Raw genomic sequence first — 27,431 nt, forward strand, 5'->3', positions numbered from 1 at the left:
AGCATCCAGGCGCCCCCGGCGGGAGGTGTGGGGTGTGTGTGTGAAAATGCCTCTCGGCGCTTTCGTCACCCAGGAGGCGGAGCGGGACCTTCCCTGCGCATGCGCCAGGAGGAGAGCGGGGCGACGTTTAGGAGGGGAGGGGGCGAGCCGCGGGGGCCGAGCGGAAGGGCAACACTCGGGCTCGTCGGGAAGCGGCCTTCGCGGTTGGTGCCTGGGGGCGTGGGGGTCGTCGAGGGCTCTTTCCGCGTCCGGGTCGTCTTCGCTTGAGCGGCGGGGGAGGGGCAGGGGGCCTCGGCTCGGCCTGACGGGACCACCGCCTTCCACGGAAGCGGCGGTGGGGACCCAGAACCGTGTCAGGGAGAGCGGAACGTGTGAAAGGGGGGAAGGAGGAGGAGGGACAGCTTGCGGTGGGAGGGGGCGGCTTGAGGGCGACTCTTAACGGGAACCTCCGTTTTACTTCCATCCACCTCGTAGGCCCAACCTCTGCGCCTGTTCACGAAGTCGGACAAGAGGGCTCCTGAGCTGGTGCAGAGTGCTCCCCCCCTGGCAAACCAGTTTTGCAGAGGCTTTCGGACGGGGTGGGTGGGAAATGCCGGCTTCGCCCTCTGCAACAAAATCTCTCCATCCAGGCTGCACCCCAAAAGACCGTCTGGTGCTTTTCCCACAGGCTGGTTGGGGATTTGGGGTAGGGAGGTGGGACTGCCCCTCCCATCCTCCCCATCCAGCCTGCAGCTAGTGGGGATTGTAGTGTGTGTGTGTGTGTGTGTGTGTGTGTGTGTGTGTGTCCCGTTAGCCCGAGAAGGCTTCTCAAACCCAGGCAGCTGCCTGTAGGTTTGCCCCGAGATTCTCCCTTTATTGTCATTTATTTGTAAAACAATCTTTTCCCTCCAGTCCCCTCCCACCACATTAGAAGTCTGTGAGGGGCAGAGCTTCTAAATTGGAGAATCACGATTTAGCATTCATTTAAAACAAACAAAAAAACCTAGGGAATCATTAGTCACTAGGTATTTCAGGTTTTTTATTTGTTAATTAATGTAATAAGCCTTTTTTTTCTCCCTGCGTGCAACTCTCTTCCATGATGGTTCAACAAAACTTATTCCCTGAATTGACAACGTACAGAATGCATCCTGCTGCTTCTGGACAGTAAAAATCCTGATATAGATATTTTATAATTGTTTACTCAAGCTTTTAAACCTTGTTACATTAGGTAGATTAAAGGTGTTTAGGGTTCGTGCTTAGGTTTGTCCTTAAAATGGTTTTTGGTTCTCTGATTCATTTTGGTGTTTCAAAGTAGCATATGAGACCAAAAGGAGGATTGTTGTGTGAGGATGTCTGGAGTGATATTTCTTAAAAGTAGAAAATTGATATTAGGTTATTAACTTTGTAAGAACAAAGTTGTTCATCTCTTTTTTGGACAGTTCTTCAAGTTTCTTATAGAGAGCAAGCTGCTGACTCCACAGTAAATTTCTTGGAAGAATTCAGTGTTTTCTTTTTCCAAGTAACTGTATTATGATGACAAAGTTTTTTCCCCTCTTAAATGAAAATACTGATGATTGAATTAGCTTTTTGCTTTTGTTTTCAGAATGTTTAAACCTGAGAGAATTGGCTTTATTTCTGGAAAATACCTTCACTGAAAAACATTTTCTCTGTTGTGTTCCCAGACAGTGATGCTTGAAACTTCAATAGGAACTATTATTCAAGAATTGATTCTAGTTTTGTATCCTAACTTTAATCTGCTCATTCAGGAGCTCTGGAATAGGGGTGTGTTAAGGCCTCATATCACCAAGTGTACACTGGTGCATACATTCAGTGTGGTGGCTTAGATTTTCAAAGCATATCAGCTCTTTTCTTGGTTTAGTTTGCAAATTTTTAATAAGTAGATGTATGGATATTAGATTATATTATGCTTATTTGTTTGTTTTAAATTGTAAATGCCCCACACTCTGTTTTTATAACTCTAGCCAGCTAACAAATAGGTTGATTCAGTATTATAAACAGGTGAAGTGCATTTTGTGAACACATCTAGTAGATATTACTGAGTCAGTGGGAGAAAAGAAACAGAAATTTTGTTATTTCCTACTATATCCTTTGTCTGTGTCAGCCCACTCCCCAAACTGATGCCCCCCCCAAATTTTGACTGGTAATTTCAGCCAAGCAAGTATTTAAAGCATTTGATTTAAGACAACTAATCTATCTGGAAGTTACCTGTTATTATTAATATTGTTGGAATACAGTCTTTCCAAGTCTGGAATGTAATATAAAATGAAGTACAGGTAGTCCTCAACTTCTGACCATTTATTCAACCATTCAAGAATTATGGCACTGAATGAGTGGTGGTTAGAATTGGTCTTTAGAGTTCCACCCCTAGTTCCACGATTGAAATCTTTGTGTTTGGCAACTGGTTCCCATTGGAGATTAATTGCAGCACCCCACAATCACATGATCATAATTTGTGAGCTTTCGTGCTCGCTTCCCCAGAAAGTCAGTGGGGAAACCAGCATGCAAGTCGCTGGTGCAAGTCGCCTGCACACCCTTCCTTAACCGTTCTGCACTTGCACTAGACCAGGGGTGTCCAGCCTTGGCAACTTTAAGACTTGTGGACTTCAACTCCCAGAATTCCTCAGCCAGCAAAGCTTATCAAAGCTGGCTGAGGAATTCTGGGAGTTGAAGTCCACAAGTCTTAAAGTTGCCAAGGTTGGACACCCCTGCACTAGACAATGCACCCTCCCCAACCTTTGCCATGCTCCCCACCACTCATATATCCCCCCATGTACCTTGCCCAAAGCTTGCTGTGCCTCCCTGGCTGGCCTGGGATTCTTTCCCTTATGCGAAATAAAAATAGAGGGTTTTTTTTTTAGTACAATTAAGTTCTATAATCTGAATTCTATCCCTGATTATGGTCTGTAGGAGGAGGTAGTGATGAGAAACGGACTTCCTTTCTCTTCTTCTTAGCAATGCATTTGTTACTAATGCATTTTGCCAATTTCTGTGCCAGATAATGTGGCTTTGCATTAAGCATCCTGGATTTTATGTATGGATTTTGAAAAAGATGGTTTTTTTCCCTTGATTTTTAGAGAAGCTGATACGGTATGGTTGGATCAATATTAATTTCTGTAAAAGCTGGTATTGTCCATTCCATGAACTTCCAGAAAAATACTTTGGCCTTATATTATCAGGGCAATCTGGGCAAAACAAAAGCCTTATTTTTTTTCCAACTAAATCAGCTGCTGAGTTGTCTTGAGCATTAGCTTTTAATTTCTGGTGTGTGTTGTTGCTGCTGATCTCTCTTTGATTTCCCTCTTCCTCCAAACTGGGCAAAACAAACACTAAATACTATATCTGCCTTCTGCATGACATGTAAACTGAGAATGGATAAGCACTAACTATATATATGTGTGTCTGTCTAAATAATTTATCAAGAAACTTTTGCAACGGAGAATAGTTCTTCTGAGGTGGCTGGCAGTGATACCAGGAATGGCACATGCCAAACTCTTTGACACTAATTTTGTGTAGATTGGAGAGTTGACTCTCTATAGTAGGACATATCAGATAATTATATTTTCTTTTTCTTGTAAAGTTTGCCATGATTAACAAAAACTGCTAATTGCCTCTGAACAGAATAGGAAATTTTATCTAGTTGGCTAACTTAATATTTTAGTTTAACCTTGTACTTATTTCTTTTATCTTATTTTGCTTTTTCCCCTTGTGAACTTCTATAAAAAAATTCTTAACACTCGATATATTTCTTCTCCCCCTTCCCCCCACTCTATTCTTATGAGCCAAATCAGGGACTGACTGTGTTTTCAAAGCCAAACTAAGTAGTGTACATGACTAGTGAAACTTGGTCAGTCCAAAAGTCAATGTCACAAATTTGGGGGCTATCTGTGTTATGTGGTGGATTTTAGGAACCTGATAATTGCATCACAAAATCAGGTGGCTAAGAAGGGAAATGAAAGTATAGCTTGTTTTTATGGAACAAATTTCACTTCCCACAGACAATATTTGCTCATTTTCATATACAGTAAATAAAGTGGTTTATATTATTATTCAACAGAACAATCATTCTTGGGATAATTACCTATCTGTTCTATGATACCTTTGGCGAATGGGATGTCACTCCACAGATCTTCTATTATGAGGAAAAGCTGAGCTCCTTCAGATTATTCGGTGAGTTCCACATTTAGGAGGGCAGAGAGAAAAAAAAGTAACTTTATTGCTATGATTAACTAGCATAACAAGAGTTCTTGGATGTGTGTCATATTTGCAGAAGCCCCCAATATCTTGGGGGACTGGGGAGGGGAAACCTTTAATATTTTTGGACAAAGAATGGCCTAATAATGGATTTGTAATTGTCCTTGTCCTGGGAAGAAATCCACTATCAGCCTGTCTGGGGGTTTCTGGGAATTGAAATCCACCCATCTTCCAATCGCTAAGATTGAGAAATGCTGATCTAGACCTAAGCAGCATAGAGATGCTCACCGGATTTGTGGTTTTTGTCAATGTGATGAAAGCATTATATTGCAAGCCTGTAGTCCTTTCATAGAGACCGGCAATGTCACACCACAGAAGGGACAGAATGTAAAGGCATTATGCCATTTGTGCACTGGAATCCCCTCTCTGGGCTGAAACCATGAAATTGCACCAGATTTGCCCTGTTGTTATTCTTTTGAGAATGCAGATAGTTGTGTTACAAGCTGCATTTCATACCATACTTAGTAGTTGAATTTCAGTGAAAAGAAGATGAAATCTTCAAAACTGGAAAAACAATTTCAGAAATGGCCACCCTAAGCTGTACCTTTATAAGCAAGGATATTCTTGGGTTTGTAACTTGAAGTAACCTACGTTTTGCGAACTTTTAATTCTCTCATGAGGGACATTTTCCAGATGATAGCAAAGGAATGCATGCTGAAGCTTTAAACTGAAGATTTACTTCGATTGTAGTATTTTTATCACAAAGTAAATATTAATTGTAATTATGAGGGAGTATTCTCTTTCACTTCAATCAGTATGTAATCATGACAGTATATCAACCAAGGGACTTGTCTTACTACTTGAACATTATCCTAATAGTTGTATAATTGAATAGTGAAGCAAATTATCAAGGGAATTTGTGTAATTGAGAGGTTATGTAAGTGTCTATGAGGAATATCTTTTTTAGAGTACAAGAAACTGTCATTTCTGTTTGGCAAACTATCAGCTGTTCCAACAGCATCATTAAAGGCCTCTCAGGTCTTGTTTACCTTTTTTAAATACGTGAAACAACTGTGAAACCTGCATTCATCTGTGTTTGTAACAAGTCAGTTTTCTTTAGGGATGAAATACTGTGCAGCTTATATATAAATCCTGGGGCTTCAGTTTTTTCCTGTGACATATCTATACTTCTTGTATGGACAGACATGGAAGCTGAATCAGTAAGTACCCGATTTCTTTTTATTTTGACAGTATACTCCATGGATTGCTTATTTTATTTATGCTGTTAGAAATGTATAAGACCCCCCACCTCTGTAACAACTGTGGGTGGTAAAAAAGTAAAAACAAATACAATAACATTAAAATGAAAAGAACATCCAAACACTGTAAGGCAAGCAACTCCTACAAGACAAATTAGCCTGTTCTTCCAGGTCTGTTCCTTTAGAGAATGTCGTCCCCTAGCGGGTGAAATTTAATCTCCAAAATTAAAGATCCATGAAACCTCATTTTGATGATCAGTGTGTGATGAAGCTGAGATCTGAAGCTTCAAGCTTGCCTTAGTTTTCAGGGACTAGGCAAAAATATAGACCAATAAAAGAGAGCCAAAAGTTGTATAACCTGGCACTTGGTCTGCATAAATTATACTGTGTCCCTCATTGTCAAGGCAGTCGGTCCCTTCTTTATAACTTGATTGATTGATTACATGCCATCAGGTCAATGTAAATTCATAGTGACTACCTCAGTATGTTTTCTCCAGGACAATCTGCCCCTATACTGACCTTTTAGGTCTTCCGGTGGCGAATCCATCACTATGGCAATTGAATTCATCCATTTTGCTGTTGGTCATTCTCCTCTTTTCTTCCATCTTTCCCAAGCATCATAAACTTCTCCAGAGAGCCAGCTCTTCACATTACGCACCCAAAGTATAACCTAACTTGGACATTGGTGTCTCAAGTGAGAACTCTTGAGATAATTTTATTCGATGATCCATTTGCTCTGTGCACCTGTTTAATCATAGTGCCATCAATATGCCAGAGTTAGAGAGTTTGAGCAATGGTCACAAATGTCTTCTTTGGAAGCTCTCTTTTATTTTGAGTACATCTACCTCCTGTTATCAGGGCTATCTGCTCCCATACCTTGAATGTTTTAGATTCTACTCCAAATTGTTCTTTATTCCAGGAATTCTCACCTCTTTAAGGCTATTGGGTAACTGCAGCTAATTTGGAAAAAACCTAATTAGACGCTAGATGGTCAATCTGGTATCTGATTACTCTGAGCAGGGTGGGAGCCGGTTTGGAACTGAGATAACATGCTCTGCTCACCTGTCTTCAAATGACTGGACTTCTCCCCTTCTTCCTCTTTATGATCAGGGCAAGCCCAAAGGTCGTTGTTCCCAGGCAACTACCTAATGGGTTGAGCCTTTTCTCAACCTGTTGAGATTTAATACCTTGCCTCCAGGGTTGCTAGACAGGAGACCAGGCATCCCAGGACAAGACCCGAGTGACCTTGAGATAGCCACGTGGGTTCTTCTCCTGCCCTTTTCACACAGGTTGGCATTCAGACCTAATCCTCCCTCTGCTGCTAAATTGTTCTTGCAGGTCAGTCATGGAAATGTGTTGTTTCTTCCAGCAGACAAACATGTAGGCAGAAATCTTTGGAAACAGCTAAATTCTGTGCCGTTGCCATTGCCATTTGGATAGAAAGTGTTCAGTCGTCCCCCACACCCCACCCCAAGTTTCATCAATTCAGTTTGTTTATTGCTTTGACCATGGATTATGGGGAAAAAATTCCTAAATTCACAGTCCCTCCTCCCACACCACTGAGAATTTTGGCCCATTTTGCTTTTATCTCTGCTTCTACATCTTTAAGTGTTTTGTGTTTTATAGTGCACATACATATGCTCATTTGGGAAATTTGTTGCTTTTTATTATGCTGGTTTATGACCATAATAAATGTTAATTATCATTGTTCTCAAGTGAGACTTCCAAAGCACGATTGTCCCATTATAATCGTTATGTTGGTTCCAAGTAATACATCCCATCCAATAAGACTCCGAGGCAGGCAAGTTCCTCATATCAAATTGGCATATTCCTGGTGAAAAACCGGCTCTAGGTTCCTGCCGATTTTACACCCCAGTTAAAAGTAAAACTTTGTCACTCCCCCACCCCCCGCCATTCTCCAGTCACATGGTCCAATCAGCATGCAGTCCAGTTGCTGGGTGACCTCAGTGTCCGCCTTTTGAACACCTGCACCAATGTCCTTGATTCCCAGGGGAAAGGATTTTATTTTGGCTACGGCACCCCAGCTATCTCTACACCCTCCTCCCTGGCCTCTTCACTCCAGGCTGTGTCAGTCCTGAAGACGTGAGAAGAAACTCCCTAGAAAAAACTAACAAAAGAAAATGGCCATAGTTCAGCCAACTTCAGAGTTGACACATCATATGAGTTGGCTCTAGGTGTTTTTTTTAAAATTATTTATCGAGATTGTACCCTTGTACAGGATCCCCAATGGCAGGCCCAGGCCCAGCATTGAAAAAAGTTGCCAACCTGCCAGTTACAGAAACTATTAATCTTTCGAGGACAGAGGCAGAGTTCTCTTCTTGATTCACTTGCCATAATAATAATTTTTAACATATTGTGACACAGTATCCTATGGTATCGTTTGTTTTGACAATACTTGTGTTTTCCTCCCTTATGTTGGCAATTTATATCCTAGCAAGGCATTAGGATAGAGAAGTGTCACTTACTCCTTTTGCAATTCAAGGTCAGCTATGGAATTGTGGGGAGGCCTTCTAATTCCCACATTGTGTTTATTCTACCATTCAGTTACTCTGCTGTATATAATCTACATACTAAAATTTCTGAAAATGAAAGTTGATGTCTCATTTTTAAAGAAAAGTTCTGCAGCCTTTAGTGACTAATAAACTGCCTGCAGAATAACTTTTTAAAATGACCAGGCACAAAACGATCAGTAGCTAAGACCCCCGGGCTGTATTTATAAAGCCAGTTGTTTTCAGATTCCTTAGTACATTATAAAGATTAATTCCCTTTAAACAAAGCTATCCCAGATCAGCAGTTAAAGTTAATATTATGGATCACAATATGTTGTATGATGTTCCTTGATAATAGTAAACAAGTTTTATTGATTTTACAAACAAACAAGACAAAACATCATTAAACATTAAAACATAAAACCTCTTTCATTGTAGATCCTTACAAGGCAGGTAACATATTGCTTTATATCACATACTTATAATTTATCCCATTTCCATATAAACACGTAAATTCCCTTTACCAAATTCCACATTGTTTCTCTTTAATCATTATTCAATCATATTTCCTTTCTGATTTATCTGCTATCCAGTCATCAACTTTATATTTCCCTCTGGCTTGTTTATAATTATTCTCATCTAGTCTTCTTCCGAGATTTTATTATTTAATTCTTAATTAAACACACACACATAAAACACAGACATAAAAAACATAAAGCTTTCTTCTAGAAAGTAACTTGCCCCAGATTACCTCTTTTTGTATGGACTCAGTTGTATTCACGCTTTTCTTATATACCATTACCCATCTTATTTACCATTCTATATCTATTATATAACTCCTCTCCACTTTTGCCTCATCTTAATTCTGTTTTATATATTTAATCTTGCTTTTTTTAAAAAAATATTTTTATATCTTTTGTCCATTTCTCCATTTACATCTGTCTCATTTCCAATTTAAGAAAGAATAGTTTCCCCTGGAATCACTAATCGGAGTATGATGCCTTTCTATCATTCCCCTAAGTTAAAATTTAAAATAACACCTACCTCGTAGGTGTTTCTTGATAATAGTAATCAAATTGTATTAAGGCCACTGTCTTTAAAACATTTTTATTTTGAATTGTTTATTTCGTATTTTTCTGATTCAATTAGTTCACTTTGTGGTTGTAAAACTAGCAAAACTAAGAAGCGGGTGACCAAGTGTCACCTCCTGCTTTGAACCTTTTGTCGTTCACCTTCATTTGAAAACCATTTAAAGGGGTTGACCTGGCCAGGACGAAGCTTAATGTTATTGTGACTAGGAAGATTACAATGGCAAGACAGATTTAAGATATAAATTTTGCACATTGGCCATTAATATCCCAACACATTAACATATAAGCAACAGGAAAGATGCTCTGAGCAAACCAGATCAGTGAATTGAGTCATTCAAGTTCCATTGACGGATTTAGCTAAAACTTTGGTTACTTCTCCCATTGTTTTGTGATGATGTAAAGTTAGCTGCAAGCGTCCAGTATATTTAGTCTCTTGCATGAAACTAAGAAGACAGGTTTGCTTTTTTTTACAACTACTCCTTATCTACAGATTGAATAATGTCATTTAATATTGTATTGGTCCTCAGACAATACCTATTTGGCAGAACAAACCCTATGGTTCATCTCGCAGTTTTGTGAGAAGAATTGGAACAAGCCTTCCGTTAAAACCATGTCCCAGAGCTTCCTTCCAGGTAAAGTTGTGTGTTTGTGATAGTGTATCAATCACCCAGGTCATGGTTGTCCCAAAGGTGTGTCCAGAGAACCTGGTCCCTGATTAATACAAGTAGGATTGTAATAATAAGATACTGTCTTCAGTATCAAGTGTATTAAGTAATAATAAACATCAAATAGGAAATCTTGAAGGGTTACTTTGATGATTATACAAAACGAGAAAGCACTCCACCCATCTCAGCATTCTAAATAAAATGATCCATCAGTAATCATCACCAAGGCTTTAATATTGGCGTATATTATTCTGTGAGGGAGGTGGAAACTTGCTATCTGTCACACCTTAGATGGTATCTACTGATCTGCCTCATTAAACGCCATTTTTAAGCTTGGAATCTTCTGAGATTTCAATATTCCCATATTTCATGAGATCACAGGAGTGAGAAAACAGAGACTGTATGAGATTTAAACATTCTGAATAGATTTCATACGATCATTAAAACATTTCATGGGAGTAGAGGCCAGAGCCTTAAAAGGTTGCCAACCTCTGCCTGTGAGGACATCATTGTTGTTATCATTCTGTTGTGGTTCCAGGGTTTGTTTATGTATACAATACTTGCATAAGAGTTGCTTTTCCAGTTGGAATGAAGCTTTCAGAAAAATAAATTGCCCTACCTCTTATCATTTGCATTACTTTTAGGCTTCAGAGGTAATGGATCACCATGGGGTAGCTTTTCTAGCTTCTTGCAAATCGCACATGCTGGGAAGTTTTTATGTGCAGTGCATAAACTCCTCATGAATGCTTTGGGCTCACGTCTACTGATTTCATGATAGTTTCCAATCTCAAAAGAACCGAGTGCATCTTTTCAGCATGTTTTTGCAAAGTAGCTGCTTTCTGTAAATGACCTTCATTTACTCGCCCTCCTACAGAAATTGTCCACTTGTGATTTTCTCTTAAGAGCAAAGTCACTGTGGCATCCCGCTGACAGAAACAGTTGAAACAGGAGAGCTAGTGTGTTCTCTAGGGAAATTTGGGAGTTTTGTAAAAGGACAAGGAATTTATTATAGTCACAAAGACAAATAAAGCAAACAAAACAAGCCACCCACTTCCCCACTCCGCAAGAGTCAGTCAAAATAGGAGCCTTCTCAATCAACATCCGCCAAGATTTGTGATTACCTAGGAAAAGCAGGCAATGAGCGACAGTTGAGCTGTTCCAGCCTGTATCGCCTTATTACCTGGGTGTGCCCTTTACAGATGTTTCCAGTTACAATTCCTGTAAGGTAGCCAGCGTGGCCAATATGAGGGATTACGAGATCCCCTAGTTCTGGGGTCCCTAACCCCCGGCCCACGGACTGGCACTGGGCCGCAGCATGCCAGAAACCGGACTACACAAAGAAGCAAAGCCCCATCCACAGGATGCAGGCAGCCTGCAAAACCACGCCTCCCCTCCGATCCATGGAAAAAAAACCTCTCACCACGGAACTTGTCCCTGGTGCTCAAAAGATTGACGGCTGCTGCCCTAGCTTCCAATAGCTAAGAAAAACAGCTGGAATCCAGAAGAGAGGGTCTGATAGAGCGGTAAGGGTGTGCTTGTTTCAGATTACGCTGCTTTTCTGGATTCACCAGATGTTGGTTTTCTGTACCCTTCTCTAATTGGGCAGGTGTAATTTTTAGACTTCTAAGCCAACCTGAGCCCCAAGGTGAAGCAGGAACTATTTATAAAGTGAAGACCTTCCCTAGAACAGTGCTTAAGAATTAGCTGAGCTTAGCTAATGAGCTTGGTGTCTTCTCTCCTCTAGCCACTACCAGACATTTCTGATTTCTACTTCAATGACACCCCGCCTGTTCCCACTCTGGCAGATGTTGCCTGGATTGCCTCTGATGATGAAGAAACATATGCCAGAGTCAGGTAGGTTCCTTCTCCTTTTTCTACTCTTTTGACTTCTAAAGTAGAACATCCCCAGGGCAGGAATTATACCCAAGAGAATTAAGTCTGGGTCAGTTTACATTTCTTGCTAAAGTTGTCTTCTTACCCTAGGCTTAAATTGTGTTTTTATAATGGTTGTTGGATAGCTTCTCCAAAGCCATCTTTGTGGTCCCCTGATTAGACAAGAGAGGTCCTTGGGCAGATCAGAGGTGACTCTGTGCTTTCATACAATTCATCAGGACTGTCCAGCAATCCACATTCTGAGCTCAAGTGTGGATTCTGAGTGACTGTGGCTGGCTGCATATGAATGATCCCTTGGGAGAATCTTCAACAAATGTATCTTTTTCCAGAATCACCCAGCAGCCGCAGAAGCCAGGACAAGGCATTGCTTTAAGGCATTCCCAGCAGGTGCTTTGTGTGTCTCTAAAGCAGGGATGGCAAACATTTAGGGCTCAGCATATCAAATGCCTCCAAGGCCCTGAGATCTGCCACATACCGCTTACCTTCAGGTGGTCTTCTCTTTCTGTTGACAGGCCTTCGTTCTCAAAGCCGCTTTGGCGAACGCTCTTGGGTAGTCCCTGCAACATCAGAAAAACGTGCAAAAGCATGCTCCATACTCACACCACTTCCAAAGAGCCCAGAGGCTATACAAGGCCATGCCTTAGTCTCTGCAGCTTCATACAAAAACAGGGTGTGCTTTCAAGAATAGTTGTTGGGAGTTATTTAGTGCTAGTGTGTCACTTTCGATACGTGTGTCATAGGTTTGTCATCACTGATTTAGAGGGACTATGAAGTTCGTGCCCTTTGGATGCAACTGCATTGCACAGCGCTTCAACTCAGGATAGCTGTTCCTTGTTGATCAGGGTCAGTTTCACTGAAATGTTGGCTTCTTGACTTCTAGGACAGATACACGTCCACTCAAGCACAGATGGAAACCCACTCCGTTCTTTGTTATTCAGCGGAATGCTTCGGTCCCAAATTTGAGGAAGCAAGAAGAAAAATTGTTGGTTCTGAAGAAACCATGTTTACCTGCCTTGAGTCGAACCACAGAACTCCAGGAAGAATTGAGTCACCTGCGGAGTCAGATCGCTAAAATTGTTGCTGGAGATTCAGGTAAATGCCCAGGATCTCATTCTTGGAAGCATCACACTAAGAAATAAAACCAGAGCCAAAATATTTACAACCGTTCATTTGGTGATTTTGAAGTTGCAACCTAACGGGGCTTATGTCCAGTCCCTGCACTTATGAGCATTGCAGCATCAACTACGGTCACGTTATCAAAATTCAGGCCTTTGGCAACCTGCATGTTATTTACAACAGACGCAACATCTTGTGGTCCTGTTGTGTTTGGTATCTGTGATGTTTCTCTGTTCAGCAAGAAACATCTTTTACCTCTGCATCCTCTTGTAACTTAAGAGCCAATTTACTGTCTGCCACTAATTTAGAGGTTGAACTCAGTGGAATCAACCTTTCATAATTTATAAACGATTGTAGTGTATTTTAAAAGTTCTTTTACAGTCTCTCTCCTCTTTGGAGAGTTTGTGGTCTGGGCCTGGAATAATTATAGCAGCCTTGTTATTTAAACACTTATCTGGTGGCTGCTGGTGATGAGGGGCTCCATGCAGGCATGTGAGTGGGTTGGCAGAGCAGAGATGATGCTTGCGTCCCTCTTTTGCTAGTCTGTTTAGTGTCTGTCCCAACTTATCTGCCTAGGAGGCCAACATCTCTACCCAAACTATTAAACCCTGTTAGCGAATCATGTTACTGCCCTTTTAAACTGTGGAGTTTAACTGACAACTTGTTTATCTATCTACTTGAAAGCAGAAAAGGTGGAAGAATGGGGAAACTAGTATGTTTAATGCAGCTGTAATACAGTTACTACAAATAGCCTATCATGGTTAAAGCAAAAGAGTCTGTGGAACCTTCTGAAAGGCACCCAGAGAACGTTGCTTCTGCTCTTTTGATGCCTATTGAGAAGTTGCTCCTGTGTCCCGTGTGGCCTGCAAAATGTTGCCCTTCTAGGCTGGAGGGCAGATTTTTCTGCTTTCTTTTTTTTCAAAAATTCATGTATTAAAACAACCTATGAGAACCTTACTCCTTCTGGCATGCAAAGCAGGCAGTCCTATCTTACTGTGGGGGAAAGGATTCTTTGGGTGGTGGTTTGGCTGTCTGTAACTGATAAACTGGATTCTTTTGTTGACCTTATGAGAGTGGAACCGTAGATTCTGGATTAGTCTTTCTCAGCCTCAACAACTTTAAGACCTATGGACTTCAACTCCCAGAATTCCATATGCTGACTCTGTAAACCACTTGCAGAGGCTGTAAAGCACTGTGAAGCAGTGCAGAGGTCTAAGTGCTATTGCTATTTCTCTCCTCCTTTCCTTGGCCCAGGTGATGCAGTGGTTAGAATGCAGTATTGCAGGCTGATTCTGCTCACTGCCAGCAGCTCAATTCTCACCAGAGGCTCAAGGTTGACTCAGCCTTCCCTCCTTCCGAGGTGGGTAAACTGAGGACCCAGATTGTTGGGAGCAATATGGTGACTCTGTAAACCGCTTAGAGAGGGCTGTAAAAGCACTGTGAAGTGATATGTAAGTCTTAAGCGCTACTGCTATTGCAAGGACAAAACCCTTGATACAGTTCATGTCTCCTTATATTGTTCTCTTTTTTTTTTCCAGCTTCCTCTTCCTTAACGCCAGAATTATTATCTCCAGGAAGTTCCAACGTATCTTCTCCCTTGCCTTGCTTTGGACCCTCATTCCAGTCTACAACTTCTTTTGTCATTAGTGACATCACAGAAGAGGAGGCTGACTTAGAAAGTCCCGAACTTCCATCGGTTTCCATGCTTTGTTCTGCAACTTCTGAATCTTGCAAAGCCGACCCGAAGGATTCAGATGACGAAGACACAGTGTCTCTCTCAAAGGCCAGTAGTTTTGCGGATATGATGGGCATTTTGAAAGACATTCACAGAATGAAACAGAATAAAGACTCGTAAGTCCTTTTTTTACTTTGGATTTGTGCCCAATATTTTGGAGGTATCTATTAATCCAAACAGTGAATTGCATGTGAATCACTGTGTTTTAATTCCCAAAACAGTAGCTAATCCAGATCATAGTATGGCTGCATTCTCACAACACCTGAACGTGGCTCTCAGATTAATCCACAAATGCATCACACAGTAAGTTAACCAAAATAGTGTTGCACCAGTAGAGTTAAAATTAGACCAGCGTAGTACAGGTAGTCCTCAATTTACGACCACAATTGAGCCCAAAATGTATGTTTCTGATGAGAAATTTGTGAAGTGAGTTTTGCCGCATTTTACAACTTTTTTGCCATATTTGTTAAGTGAATCGCTGCAATTAGTAAAATGGTTGTTAAGTGAATCTGGCTTCCCCATTGACTTTGCATGTCAGAAGTTCGCAAAAGGTGATCACATGACTTCAAGGCACTGCAACCATCATAAAGATGAGTCAGCTGCCAAGCATCCGAATGCTGATCATGTGACCATGGGGATGCCACAAAGGCCATAAGTGTGAAAAACGGTCATAAGTCACTTTTTTCAGTGATGTTGTAACTTTGAACAGCCACTAAACAAGCTGTTGTAAGTCGAGGACTACCTGTATGTACCATACCAATTACTCAGTTTCACTTTGGCTTGGCATAGTGATATGTAGGCACCAAAGCAGTAAATGGCTGTTAATATTTCCCTTCCACACAACCTTGATTGTCATGATACCCTTCTGCATGATCCAAGTGAAGGTCTAATTGTTTAAGGACTAGGTTGATGAATACAGACCACTTAATGAAGGAGTGTATATGTGTCTCCTGTTGAGGACGACATTAGGAAGGAGAGGGGCACCTACCAGATTAAAAGGAACATTTGGTTGACGATCATAGTTCTTGTTTTGGGAGTGAGTTTCCTTAATCCTTCAAAGTGGCCCAGGAAGTAAGTTGGCATAGATAATCCTTGATTAGCATCATTTGAAGTGCTGATACGTCCCCCAAAAGTTACTTACAACCTGGTTCCAAAGTTTTGATGCACCACCCACTCACATTCCCCCACAGTCACAGGGGCTTGGCAGCTGGCCTACATTTACAGCTGTTGGCAGCTTCCCATGATCATGTGACTTGGTTTTACAATATTTTTGCTGAAAACTGGCTCCATTATGGTCATTAGTCAGCAGTGACTAACCTTTTGGGGCTCCTGTGCCAAAAATTGTGTGCACGCCGGTGCTCGCATGCTTGCATGGCACCACCCAAAAGGCAATGCGCGCCCCCTGCGCATGCATGTGCCATCCCGCCACGCCCCCCTTACTTGCACTGCACCTTACAGCTGATTTTCGCCTGGTTTTGAGGCCCTTTTCGGTCTCCCAGAGGCTTGAAAAAATAGCCTCTGCAGGATGAATAGGCCTGTTTCATCATTTCTGGTTTGACAGGAAGTGACGCAACAGGCCTATTCGGCCTGCAGATGCTTTTTTTCAAGCCTCTGGGAGACCGAAAAGGGCCTCAAACCAGGCGAAAATCAGCTGTGAGGCACGCTCATGCGCAGTGAGGCAAGTTTGCCTGCGGCTTGCGTGCCAGCACAAATGGCTCTGCGTGCCACCTGTGGCACACATGCCATAGGTTCACCATCACCATCATAGGTCAAGGACTACCTATAATGTATGGAGCAAAACAGAACTGAAGGAAGGGTGGAGTTCTTTTAAGGATGCTTTTCCATAATATTAGAGCTTAACATCAATTGTACTTTAAATCCTCCTGGCACCTTTTAATATGCTCATCCGTTGGGATTCTTGCTCTTACTTCAAGTTAATTAAACCAGTAAACAGAATTACCTCATTATCAGGGGGAAACTGGATGAAAATTAAAGCTGGAACAGATGTGAGAAACACATTATAAATAAACGAGCTCACATTTAAACAGGTTTAATTCCAAACCCCCATGCCAGTCTTTTAGTAATAAATTTGATTTCCTGGGAGTTGGTCCATGGGTCTTAACCTGAACAACATGGTTGCTTATTGCATAGAGTATTGTATTGTTTTGAATTTTAGGGCAATGCATCTTTTGTGGTTGTTGACCGTAAATATACCACAGTGGAAGGACTTGGCTAACCAGTCGACACCATTAGCATCCTAAGATGTGTTGCTCTGAGCGCCACCACTCCCCAGGAGCTCCTTCCCACACTCATGTTCCACTCCATGGTGGGACTGATTGTTGGGAGCAAAAGAGAGACAAGCCTTCATCTGGGAAATCTCTGCTAAGCAATGAAAGAAAGGCTGTTGCAGCCAGGAAGTTGAGAAAGGAAGGGAAAGCTAATGAGAACAAGCCAAAGGAAATAAAAAATCTAGGCCAGTGTTTCTCAGCCGTGGCAACTTTAAGACCTGTGGACTTCCAGAATTCTCCAGGCAGCCAAGGCTGAGAAGCACTGATCTAAGCCAGGGGTGTCAACCTCCTGGCCCATGGGCCTGATGCGTCACGTGCTGGCCCCGCCCCTGCCTGGTTTAGCGAAGGGCGGCAAAGTCCCGATACATCACATGACGCCACCGTGGCAACTTGGCGAGTTTGACACCCCTGATCTAAGCCCTTTAGAGTACAATGTTTGTAGATCGTATCATCTTAGGTATGATCTTGGGAAAAAATAAACCACTCGGGTAATAAAACTGATGAAAAGGCTGCCGGCTTATTTTAGAAGGTTGGTAAATATTTTAGAAGGTTGGTAAATAATTCAGGAACAATTGCAGCTTATGAAAATCTTCCCATACTCCTATGTAACAGCCTTCATCTGGTATCTTCCTTTCAGGAACAGAAGTTTGCTGAAAGAAGAGGATCCTGCGATTCTTATAGCAGAAGTTTTAAGAAGGAAATTTGCTTTGAAAGATGAAGATGTAAATATGAAAAAGAACTAGTTACGTTCATTTCTTATGTTAGTATGCTGCTTAAATTTTTTCTCTACAGTGGCTGCCTTTCTTGAACATTAAATATCCTTTAGGCTTCCTGTGTGCTTTTGTGCAAAAGGAGCACACTGAGAGAAACTGACATTTTGCTGGTTTTTTTCCACACAGCCAAACGATATACATTTTTTTTAAAGGTAAAACTTTTCCACATTCTGAACTGAAGCAGTGAATATGGATTCTTTTAAAGTTGGAATTGCCAGTGGCTGACAGTGAATATTTTCATTTAAAAAAAGAAATTCATTTTGCATTCTTGCTGCAGAACTGAAGCCTGTGAATACTTACTGTTGAGTCCCAAGATTTTGTTTTGTAAAGATAGATTTCTGAAAAGTTCTTATTTTCTGCAGCCTCCCTCCACAACCAGCATTCTTCAAACAACTGACATATAGTTAACTAAAGATGGAATTAGGCATCTAATCTAAGCATTGAATTTAAAATCTGGTTGTTGATAATATACATAAAGCTGTGTAGCACAACAGATTCGAAAATAGACTTGGAGTCCATGTATCAACACCTCCTTAAATACATGTATTGAGTTGAAGCACACCTGTGTGTGCACTCCAAAGGATCTTTACCCCTTTGAATTTAGGCTGCTACCCAGTCTTGTAATTAAGCTCTGTAAAGCTAAAATTCGTTTGTTGAGACAGAACACAACATCTGCCTGCCTCACTCTTTGCTTTAAGCTCAGGGGCCAGCAGGTTAACACAAATGGAAAAATTTTCTAGTGGGAAGGCAACAAAATAACCCGTGAATTTAATAATCTACTTTAGCACTGGTGGGGATGGTCAACATAATCCAAGAGTGGTTTGATCTTTTGTATTGGCATTAGAGAATAAAACCCTATTGTGAAGATGGGCTTCGCAAAGTTTTGGTCCAGGCAGAGCATTTTTTTTCTCATGGGGTTCTGGCACAGTTGCGTTAATGATGTTTGCAGTTTTATCTTCATGTGCATCTACAAACGTCTCTAGTGAAGCATCTGTGACCCAAGAACCCTCAAAGCAGCTCCTCAGTTACCTTCCTCCCCAATATTTTGCACATCAGCTCCTTGGACTCTGGTGTAGCATCAGGCCGTGGCATTTTTAAAGCAGTTGGGAGGTGTTTTCTAGGGCTTGTTTGCATGTTTAAAAATATTATCACTAATTATCTTTCAGAACCTCCTTGCAATTTGTAGAAGGGCAAAAGCGTGGAAAAGTTTTTACAGTATATTTTAAAAGCCTTTTTGAGCACTGGCTGGTCCTTTGTCAGCAGCAATTGTAGCATGATAGTTTGTGATGCTGCCACTGTTATCTAGGGGAACCACAATGGTTTAAATCATTAACTTCTACCCTCAGGGAATTTATAACACTCTCTTTCCCATGGCACACTAAACAGGTTTCCACTTTTTCCCCATTCTTTTCTCTTTTCTCACTGTTAATATTCTATTGAGTTAAAGATACTGTAAAGCCAGATGTAGACAACCTGGTATTTTCCAGTCATTTTGGGCTACAATTCCCAAAAGCTCTTGCCATTAGCCTGAGGTTCAGGCTGATTGGCATTCAAATCTCTGGAGAACATCAGGTTCTCATTGTCGCAGAACAACTGTGAGTTCTGTTCATACTCATTGATTGGAGTTCTTTGTTCAATGTCCAAACTGGTGTTCTAGTCTTAAACATCGCCTAAAGGAGCAGAAGAGAAATAGGCCCATGTTGGCAGGCTGGATCTTGCTGAAGTTGCATGGGGTCAGGTTCACTAGCTATGCAACCTGGCAGGTCGTCTGTTTTTTTTTTTTTTTTTAAAAACTCGACATTTCCCTCCTCCCCCACCCTCCATTTTGAAGCAGCGAGAACTGGTCCGCAATACCAACTTTTAAGCGGTGCTGTGGCTGATGGGTCTGGCTGAAACCCACCTTAGCCGACCTTTCAGCCGCCTGAATGAAAGCTGACCGAATCTCAACTCGTGGAACAATTCTAGAGCAGCCTGACATCTTTCTAGAACACCAGGATTAAGCTTGCATTCCTCGGTTTCTTTTATTAGCTCCCATGCCGAAGAAAGCATGTTGAACAAAACAGGTTAGGTATGCGACACACAGCCACAGGCAATATACAAAGGGGCCCTTTAAGCCAGGTTTGTTTTGTAAGGAGGCACCGAGCACCCGCTATCTCACAGAGCAATTACGACTTAGTGTTTAATGACTTTATTGCCTTCTGAATCCTCTGTGAATAGCAAGTCATAACACGACTTTTCCCTACGTTCTGTTAGAGGAGAAACGCTCCTGCCCAGAGACCCAGGGGGGCTTCTGTCTCCAGCCCAACCATCCCTAAAGCCGCTCTTATTATTGAAGGAGCTTCTTACAGGGGCCCCTTTGCCCCACCAGAGCTCCTTTGCCAAGGACGCTTTGCTTCCTTCTCCTCCAAAGCGGTGCAGAATGACTCTGCGGCCCTCAGAGTCCTGCGTGAACAGCCGCTGAGTTGAAGCTAGGGAGCTGGTCTCACAGCTAGTGGCGTCCATATATTTTCTGCAGAGTCCAATTTGATTGAACCCTCTCGTGTGTGCTGCTTCTGGTAGGTTTGCTTCCAGGTCAGGATCCACATTTTCAGAGTCCGAGTCGTCCGCAAAAGTAGAGCCCGCCAAAGAGGAAAGGAGTCTGCGTCGTTTCCCTGCACCCATTCTTTGGTTGGGAATTATTTTAAAACTTGGGCTTCTCTGAGAAAACAAAGTGGGGCTCTCTCCTCTTTGCCAGCCATCGTTTTTCTCTTTCAGGGGGGACCCCGGAGCCACCTGCTGCTGGAGGCCCCCCTTTTCTTTCAGGCGCCGCATGAGATCTGTAGTTAGAAAAGCCTCCCCTTTTGTTACAGCGTCTTCCTCCCGAGCAACAGGGAAGCTGCTGGGGTGGCTCTGGGCTCGAGCGGAAAGAGAATTGCAAAGAAAAGGACCTGAAGCCTCTGTGGCCTTTGCAGGTTGGCTTTGGCAGTCTTGCAGGCTTGATGGTTGAAGGGCAGAAGCTGGGGCCCTGATCCTTTTCCCTCTAAGCAATTCAGAGTCTTTTAGATTGACAACGTTGCTTGAAGCGGAGGTCGTTAACTGCTTGTTTGGGTCTGTGGTCTTTTCCCCTGCCAAAAAAAACGATGGAATCTGAATCAGGCAGAGGTCAAATACACAGCCTTTATATAGCCCAGCAGTCGAGGGAAATGGCAGGTGCAGCTCTTTTACTTCAGGAGCCAGATATATGACTGGGGGGGAAAATGCTATAAATCCAAAATCCTATTCTTAAGAGAGGTTCATGTGCTCCTTCTCTCGAAGAGTCTCCCTGAATCTAAGAGATCAGATGTTCTCCCTGCTAGTTAGGTGACCTGCCCTTGGAAGGGACCCCGTCTCCCTGCTTGATTTACGGTGGTTTCCAGAAACTTTGCCAAGACAGGGACTTGAGCTAATCTAAAGCTTGTCAAGGAGCGGGAAGATCACTTTATTCAGGGAAAAAGTGTGCCTTAGCCTCTGTGTTTAAAAGAAAAGATTTGGGAGATATGTTTGTTGTAGCAAAAACCTGACTTGCTAACCACTGAACCAAATATATACAAATACTGATCAGGCTCTTGTTGTAACCAGGACTATGCCTTGAACGATCAACACGTCTTTCTTACTAGATCTCAATTATTCTCTCTCTTGCTCTTCTGTGGGATTGAAAGAAACAACAACGAAGAACTGTTATCTAAAGAAAAGACTTGAATTTTTTTTTTTCAAAAAAGTTGCTGCTTTCCTCAATTATCTTTTCCCCCGTTTTTTAAGTTGTGAAGAATAAGTAGCGGAACAGGAGTTGTCACACATCCTCCACACCTTTTAGTAGTAGCAATGCAGTGGAGAGACAAAAGTTTTTTGGATGACATTGTGTGTTTTGTATGCCTTTGCAGTGAAGAATGCGATGGAATAGCAAATAAATCCTCTTATATAGAGCTCGGCAAATGTATGTGCAAGTTATTTGAACTTACTACTTAACTTATCAATTACTATCCAGCCTTGAAAATGTGCAATGACTGCAGCTGCTAAAATATGGGGTGAAAAAGCTGACCACTAGATGGCACTAAAAAGTTTACATTTATCTTCTTGCTGCCATCTAGCGGTGGGGCTTTTTGCAACCCTGAGGTGGTTGAAGAGCTTCCATTTTCACAGTGATTATATCCAAGAAAGTTCATAAGCCTCCCCATCTCTCTCCACTTTACAAGAGCAGACCGCAGCGTTTCTCCAGGAATGGGGAGATGGAGGAGTGAAGTGGTTACGTGAGGGGCTGCAATACAGCTTCTGATTTTGTCTTAGGGCCGTAGAAAACCATTCCATGATAGTAAATGGATATGGTTGAAATTTTCAGGAGTTAAAGATGAGAATATAATTTCCTGCCCCAGGACAAAGACTCTGGCAGGCAAACTCGAAAATTGCTACCTTTAAACTCCAAAACATGGCCCCAGGTCCCACTGGAAATGTGGCGAATAGAATAGAAATAGAAATAGAAATAGAATAGAATAGAATAGAATAGAATAGAATAGAATAGAATAGAATAGAATAGAATAGAATAGAATAGAATAGAATAGAATTCTTTTATTGACCAAGTGTGATTGGACACACAAGGAATTTGTCTTGGTGTAAATACTCTCTATACATAAAAGAAAAGATAATAGCTTCCAAGTGTCAGCAAAGCTACAGCCCTGCACCCCCATCTACCTGGTACAATTCGCCAACTTGCTGCGACCAACTTGCCACAGGACAAGAGTTAAATTTATATCAAAGAAATTGAATAGAATCACTAAAGAAAGGATGCAAAATAAAGGACAGAACGAAATGTGAATGACAAAAAAAATTAAATATGTATTTTAAATAATTGCATGGTTAAATTGACTCCCCTCCTTGCATTAATGTGGAGATTAAACCTGGGCAGGCGGGTGGGTGGGAGTACTTAGTACATTTCCCAGAGACCTATCGCTCTCGTTTCTGCCTCATTTTAACAGGAATCCAGAATTTGCCTGCTGCAGATTAGGGCATTTGCGACATTGTTGAAGCAGCATGTAAAGAAATGGAATTTCTACCAGCTTAGATAGCATGTACTAAATCCTATTCAAATTATAATGGAGAGTTTACATTGTGCTAAGCCACTGTTCCTTGTAACCATAGTGGCCTAATGCCAGAGTCTGTCAGACTACATGATGGCTTAGCACAGGGGTCTCCAACCTTGGCAACTTTAAGACTCATGGACTTCAACTCCCAGAGTTCCTCAGCCACCTTTGGCTTAGCACACCCTGTAACTCCATAACGAAAAGAGAGAGCGCCATGTTCCCCCAGTCCCCTTTGGGATTATCAGTGTGTAGCCTCATTGTATTTGTACACAAGCATAAACCTAGTTCAGAAATATTTGTTTCAGTTAAGCCTAAAGTAGTTTCACTCCTTCTTCCAAAGCCTAATTCTGGACAATTTCATAGGTATGTATGGTCTCCAATCCCCCAGCAACAAAAAAAAAAAGCAAATTGTGGGGTTGTTTTTTTTACTGGAGGATTATGGAGGGAGAAATCTGTGTTTTGGGGTCCCTCATTTTACCCAACATAGCTACAAACCTACCAGCTGCATTTACACAACACAGTACGCTTGATTTGTCAGTTGTGGCTTAAGCAAAGCAAAGAACTTGAGCCATTGGGTCTGCTGATGTTACAGTGCAGTGTGCATAATGAGTCAAATTGGTGAAGACAATTCTCTTCCCATGTCATGAGTACCTAACAATTGTTCCCACTTGTGAGGGAGGAAAAAACACTGTACCTGCTTTCTGAGCAGTGAAGAAAGTAGAAATAGTGGTTTGTTTATTGCATGGATGAGCTCCAATTATTGCAGAAGGATGGGAGTCCCGGCCCAGGAGAGTTAAGGCTGACTTAGTGGCAACATTCTAGATGGAACAAAATACAGAACGAAGAGCAATTGTTCCTCATACATTACCTTTAGCATATTGCGTACACTTAGTTAATCCCAAGCCCTAAATTAATAATGATTTACTTAGATAAAACCAATTTGAACAACATCTGCAATCAATAGGCAAAGTATATGGGTATCAAACTCAAGACACATCACATTGTCATCACGTGATATACCGCGATGTTTTTTTTCCCTTCAAGGAGTTGGGGTGGGCGTGGCTTCATGTGACGCATCCAGCTTCATGTGGGCTGCCAGTTTGACAACCCTGCTGTCCTAGTGTGATTTCCTCTCTGGTCACAAAACCTTCCTGGCGATCGTATCTTCTTTTTTGAAAAATGCCATCACGCTATGACTAACTTAGGTTTGCACAACATGTTAAGGCAGGGGTCTGCAACCTTAAACAGTCAAACAGCCATTTGGACCCATTTCCCACAGAAAAGAAAACACTGGGAGCCTCAAAACCTGGGTGGGCATGGCCAACTCAAAGTCACTCCCACCCAGTCACATGACACACACCCTACCCAGGTTTTGTGGCTCCCAGTGTTTTCTGTGGGAAGTGGGTCTCTCTCTCTCTCTCCCTCCCTCCCATTTCTGTTTTTTATGTTTTACCTTCTCAGGCGAGGTGAGTGACTGGGAGGGGAGGGCAAGGGGCGGGGCCAGCCAGTGGTGGGATCACCCAATAGGGAGCCACAGCAGAGGGCCCAAAGAGCCACATGCAGCTCCAGAGCCACAGGTTGCTTACACCCGTGTTAAGCCAACGGAACCCTCCTTCCCACCATGTTTTTGCAATGTGTGACCAGTAAGTAAAATAACCTGATGTTTTTTGAACTAGAGATGATCTTCGGGTTATCATACAGCAAGTCAGTCACATGACTGATCTAATATTAACCACCTTTTTTGAAGCGTTTGTTAATCACGGTTGTTAAGCAAACCAATGGTTTGCTAGGAGCATAGTTTTGCTGATAAGAATTGCCAGGTTTTCAGCAAAACTCTGATGATATGTAGTCACATGACCATGGAATGCTCCCAAGAGCTCTAAATGCAGCCTAATGAACATTTGAAGTGCAGTCATGTGACTACAGCCTTCTCTCCACCCCACCCCCATTGTAACTTCAAATCTGGGCCATAAGTATCCCCCAGGTAGGTCCATCATAATTTCAAATAGTTGCTAAGCAACCAATCTCAAGTCAAGGGACTACCTGTATGGCACCATAATACTGGTGCTTAATACTATTGTTATATGTGACTTTAAGGCATCTTTCCAGAGGTTCTAAAACAGGGGTCCCCAAACTTGGCAACTTTAAAACTTGTGGACTTCCACTCCAAGAATTCTCTGCTGGCTGTAGAATTCTGGGAGTGGAAGTCCACAAGTCTTAAAGTCCAAGTTTGGGGACCCATGTTCTAAAAGGTCACTCTCAAAAAAAAAATCAAAATCAAACTAAGGTAAGATTAATAAAGTCTGACCTAGAGCTGTTCATGGATTTCCTGGGTGCTTACCAACCTGTTCATCTCCTCAGACTTCCTCTTTGATACAGTATTCCAAAGCAGATACTGGCTAAACTTGTACATCCTAAATCATGGTTAGCTTAACCATCATTGACAAAATCACAACGATCTGGTTTCCTACTCAATTTATGCTAAATATAAATCACAATATACAAATCCCAAACAGGCAAATTCACCCAATACATTAATCCCCAAACGAACAAGCCATTATGGCTTAGCTTGTGGTATGAACCAGGCCACAAAGGGCTCTACTACTATCTGAAGGCCTGGAAAGATGACAAGCTTCAGATTAACCTGCACAATGAAATATCTCGTGTTATTTTGCTGTTCAGCTTTAACACTGTATGAAATAAACTATCTTAGTACATTAGAGCCAGTTTGGTCTAGTCTAGCGGTTAAAATGGCAGGCTAAAAACCAGGAGGCTGTGAGCTCCAGTTCCGCCTTAGGCATGAAAGCCAGCTGGGTGATTTGGGTCCAATCACCCAGAGATCGAGAGCCTTCTAGTCCTGCCTTAGAGATGAAAGCAGGCTGGTTGTCTTTGGCCCAGTCCAACACACATCACAAGAGTTATGGAAAAATAGGAAGAGGAAGGGTATTGTGTAATTCACAACCTTGAATTATTTATAAAAATAATAATAAAGGTGGAATATAAATTACCATCACTTTGCGTCTTTTGAGTGCTGAAGGATCCAGCCACACATCACAAGAGTCCTGCTGCTTTCCAACAGCACTTCTGCCTTTCCTCTTCATTTTCTGCCTTTCGGACTACATGAAATATCCTTCAGCATGAAAACAAAGAGAAGATGCAAATTAGGGAACTCCTCAAAACATAACGAAGCTTTGGAAACACATTGTGAACAAAAAACAGTGTGCAAAATAGAAGAATCCCAACTAACATTTGTAAGGCTGAAAAGTCCAAGAATACGACTAACCAATTTGTTACTGCAACTGCCTCATAGTCTTTGAGTGTACTCAGATTAAGTTTACCTTTGCACAACTTCGTTGCCAAATTACTTGGCCACCAAATTAACTCACCCATTTGTACATACATCCAACCATAAAGTAATCAAGACTGACTGGATTTGCACACACAAATTAAAAATCATAAAACTAGAGGTGAGCATGTTTGCTCAACCTTGACAACTTTAAGGGGTGTGGACTTCAATTCCCAGAATTCCCCAGCCAGGATACTGTCATTGTAATCTCTTCTTATTTTATTTATTAATTGTAATTCTTAAAATAGGATAGAAAGGCTCATGGAAAGATACTCCAGGCATTCTAACAATTAAAAGGTCATGGTTCCTTTGAGCTGAGCTCATTTCCAAACAATACTGACAATGGTCAGTACTTGTTTTCTTGGCAGGAATATAGCACGCTTCACCTTCTCCATTTCTCAACTCCCAAAATACTCCACAGTCCCGGAATCTCCTGGTGTTCTCCCACCCAAACATCAACCAGGCCCAACACCGCTCAGCTTTGGACAGCATCCCAAAGCAAACCTGTTTGCACATGTTTATTATACATGCACCCCACATCAGGAAAGGAGAGGCAGGCTGCACCCCGATTTTATGAGGAGCCTCCCCAGCACAAGTCCCAAATCTTCTTTTCCCAGGAATTGCCTTCCTAAGGTGCTACAGAGGCGTCTCCCCATCCAAAGGGACCTGCAGAGTTTGGGTGGGGAACCTTCTCAAGTCAGAAGTCTGTCCAGATTCTCAGCCATTCAGGTCACGGTTGTCCCAAAGGTGCTTTTTTCAGGAGGCAACTGGACTTTCTTTGTTCGTTTTTTTTTTTTTTGAAGACTTTTTGCTTCTCATCCAAGAAGCTTCTTCAGCTCTGCCAGGATAGTGGGAAGGTGTCAAAGCTGAAGAAGCTTCTTGGATGAGAAGCGAAACATCTTCAAAAGAAAAAACAAACAAAGGAAGTCCAGTTGCCTCCTGGGGAAAAAAAAAAGCACTTTTGGGGCTTCTCAAGACAGCAAATCTCAGCTCCATGCGGTCGGGATTCACCCAGTGCCCCGGTGCAAACGGTCTTCCCCTTCACTCGTACTCCTAGGAGTAATTCCCTTGCAACCCTTAATAGGAGTGCTCTGCCTGATACGAAGCGCTTGCGGGCTTAGCTGCGTCTTACCGGCCTCCTCTTCCTCCAGGCAGGGTGGAACAAACTCCAGCTTTCCAGTTCTGGGAACTCTACAAAGAGGCTTCCGGATTCCAGATTCATATTTCCCGCCATCCTGACTCCGCCCCCCCAGTTAGGAACTGCCCAATGGCAGAAGCAAACGGCGATTCACCGCGCCCGCCTCGTGGCTTTCTGGGGGCGGGATCAGTCAGGGGCGGGGCGGGGCCAGGGAAAAAAAAGCGCCCGTTCTCGTTTGCGCCTGCGCCGCTTCCAAAGAGGCAGGGTGGGGTCCCCAAACTTGGCAACTTTAAGACTTGTGGACTTCTGGGAGTTGAAGTCCACAAGTCTTAA

General features: G+C 42.2%; 2 protein-coding genes across 5 annotated transcripts; one reads left to right on the forward strand and one right to left on the reverse strand.

The window, feature by feature from the left end:
• On the forward strand, positions 1-21,462 carry MTFR1L (mitochondrial fission regulator 1 like). 4 transcript variants are annotated; one of them, XR_015744762.1, is made up of 9 exons: positions 76-203; positions 4,055-4,167; positions 5,312-5,411; positions 9,579-9,683; positions 11,461-11,570; positions 12,490-12,701; positions 14,264-14,576; positions 14,682-14,763; positions 17,386-18,024. XR_015744762.1 is itself a non-coding variant. In XM_026702583.2 (8 exons), exons 3-8 carry the CDS (start codon positions 5,397-5,399, stop codon positions 17,489-17,491), a joined length of 861 nt encoding a protein of 286 aa, XP_026558368.1. In that variant the 5' UTR covers positions 1-203; positions 4,055-4,167; positions 5,312-5,396; the 3' UTR covers positions 17,492-21,462. The 4 variants fall into 4 exon arrangements, 3 of the variants coding, with proteins under 3 accessions (XP_026558368.1, XP_087795781.1, XP_087795782.1); XM_026702583.2 differs by lacking the exon at positions 14,682-14,763 and having other exon boundaries at positions 1-203; positions 17,386-21,462; XM_087939655.1 differs by lacking the exon at positions 14,682-14,763 and having other exon boundaries at positions 140-334; positions 17,386-21,462.
• Positions 19,676-27,166, reverse strand: AUNIP (aurora kinase A and ninein interacting protein). Its single transcript, XM_026702582.2, has 4 exons — positions 27,093-27,166; positions 25,623-25,744; positions 23,309-23,432; positions 19,676-20,625 (listed from the first exon to the last, which is right to left on the reverse strand). Exons 2-4 carry the CDS (start codon positions 25,713-25,715, stop codon positions 19,694-19,696), a joined length of 1,149 nt encoding a protein of 382 aa, XP_026558367.2. The 5' UTR covers positions 25,716-25,744; positions 27,093-27,166; the 3' UTR covers positions 19,676-19,693.
• Positions 27,167-27,431: the final 265 nt, after the last annotated feature.

This window comes from Pseudonaja textilis, chromosome 10 (assembly GCF_049901715.1).
Source record: "Pseudonaja textilis isolate UNSWEBS1 chromosome 10, rPseTex1.2, whole genome shotgun sequence".
NCBI lineage: Eukaryota > Metazoa > Chordata > Lepidosauria > Squamata > Elapidae > Pseudonaja > Pseudonaja textilis.

Bases quoted from the DNA above. Each gene is read 5' to 3' on its own strand.
- MTFR1L (XM_026702583.2), top strand. The intron at 9,684-11,460 runs GTAAAGTTGTGT...TCTCTCCTCTAG, and splicing joins GTCCCAGAGCTTCCTTCCAG to CCACTACCAGACATTTCTGA. The intron at 12,702-14,263 runs GTAAATGCCCAG...TTTTTTTTCCAG, and splicing joins AATTGTTGCTGGAGATTCAG to CTTCCTCTTCCTTAACGCCA.
- AUNIP (XM_026702582.2), bottom strand. From the start codon at position 25,715: ATGAAGAGGAAAGGCAGAAGTGCTGTTGGAAAGCAGCAGGACTCTTGT. The intron at 23,433-25,622 runs GTAATTTATATT...TGTTCCATCTAG, and splicing joins TCAAAAGACGCAAAGTGATG to AATGTTGCCACTAAGTCAGC. The intron at 20,626-23,308 runs GTACAGTGTTTT...TTTTTTTGGCAG, and splicing joins CTTCACTGCTCAGAAAGCAG to GGGAAAAGACCACAGACCCA.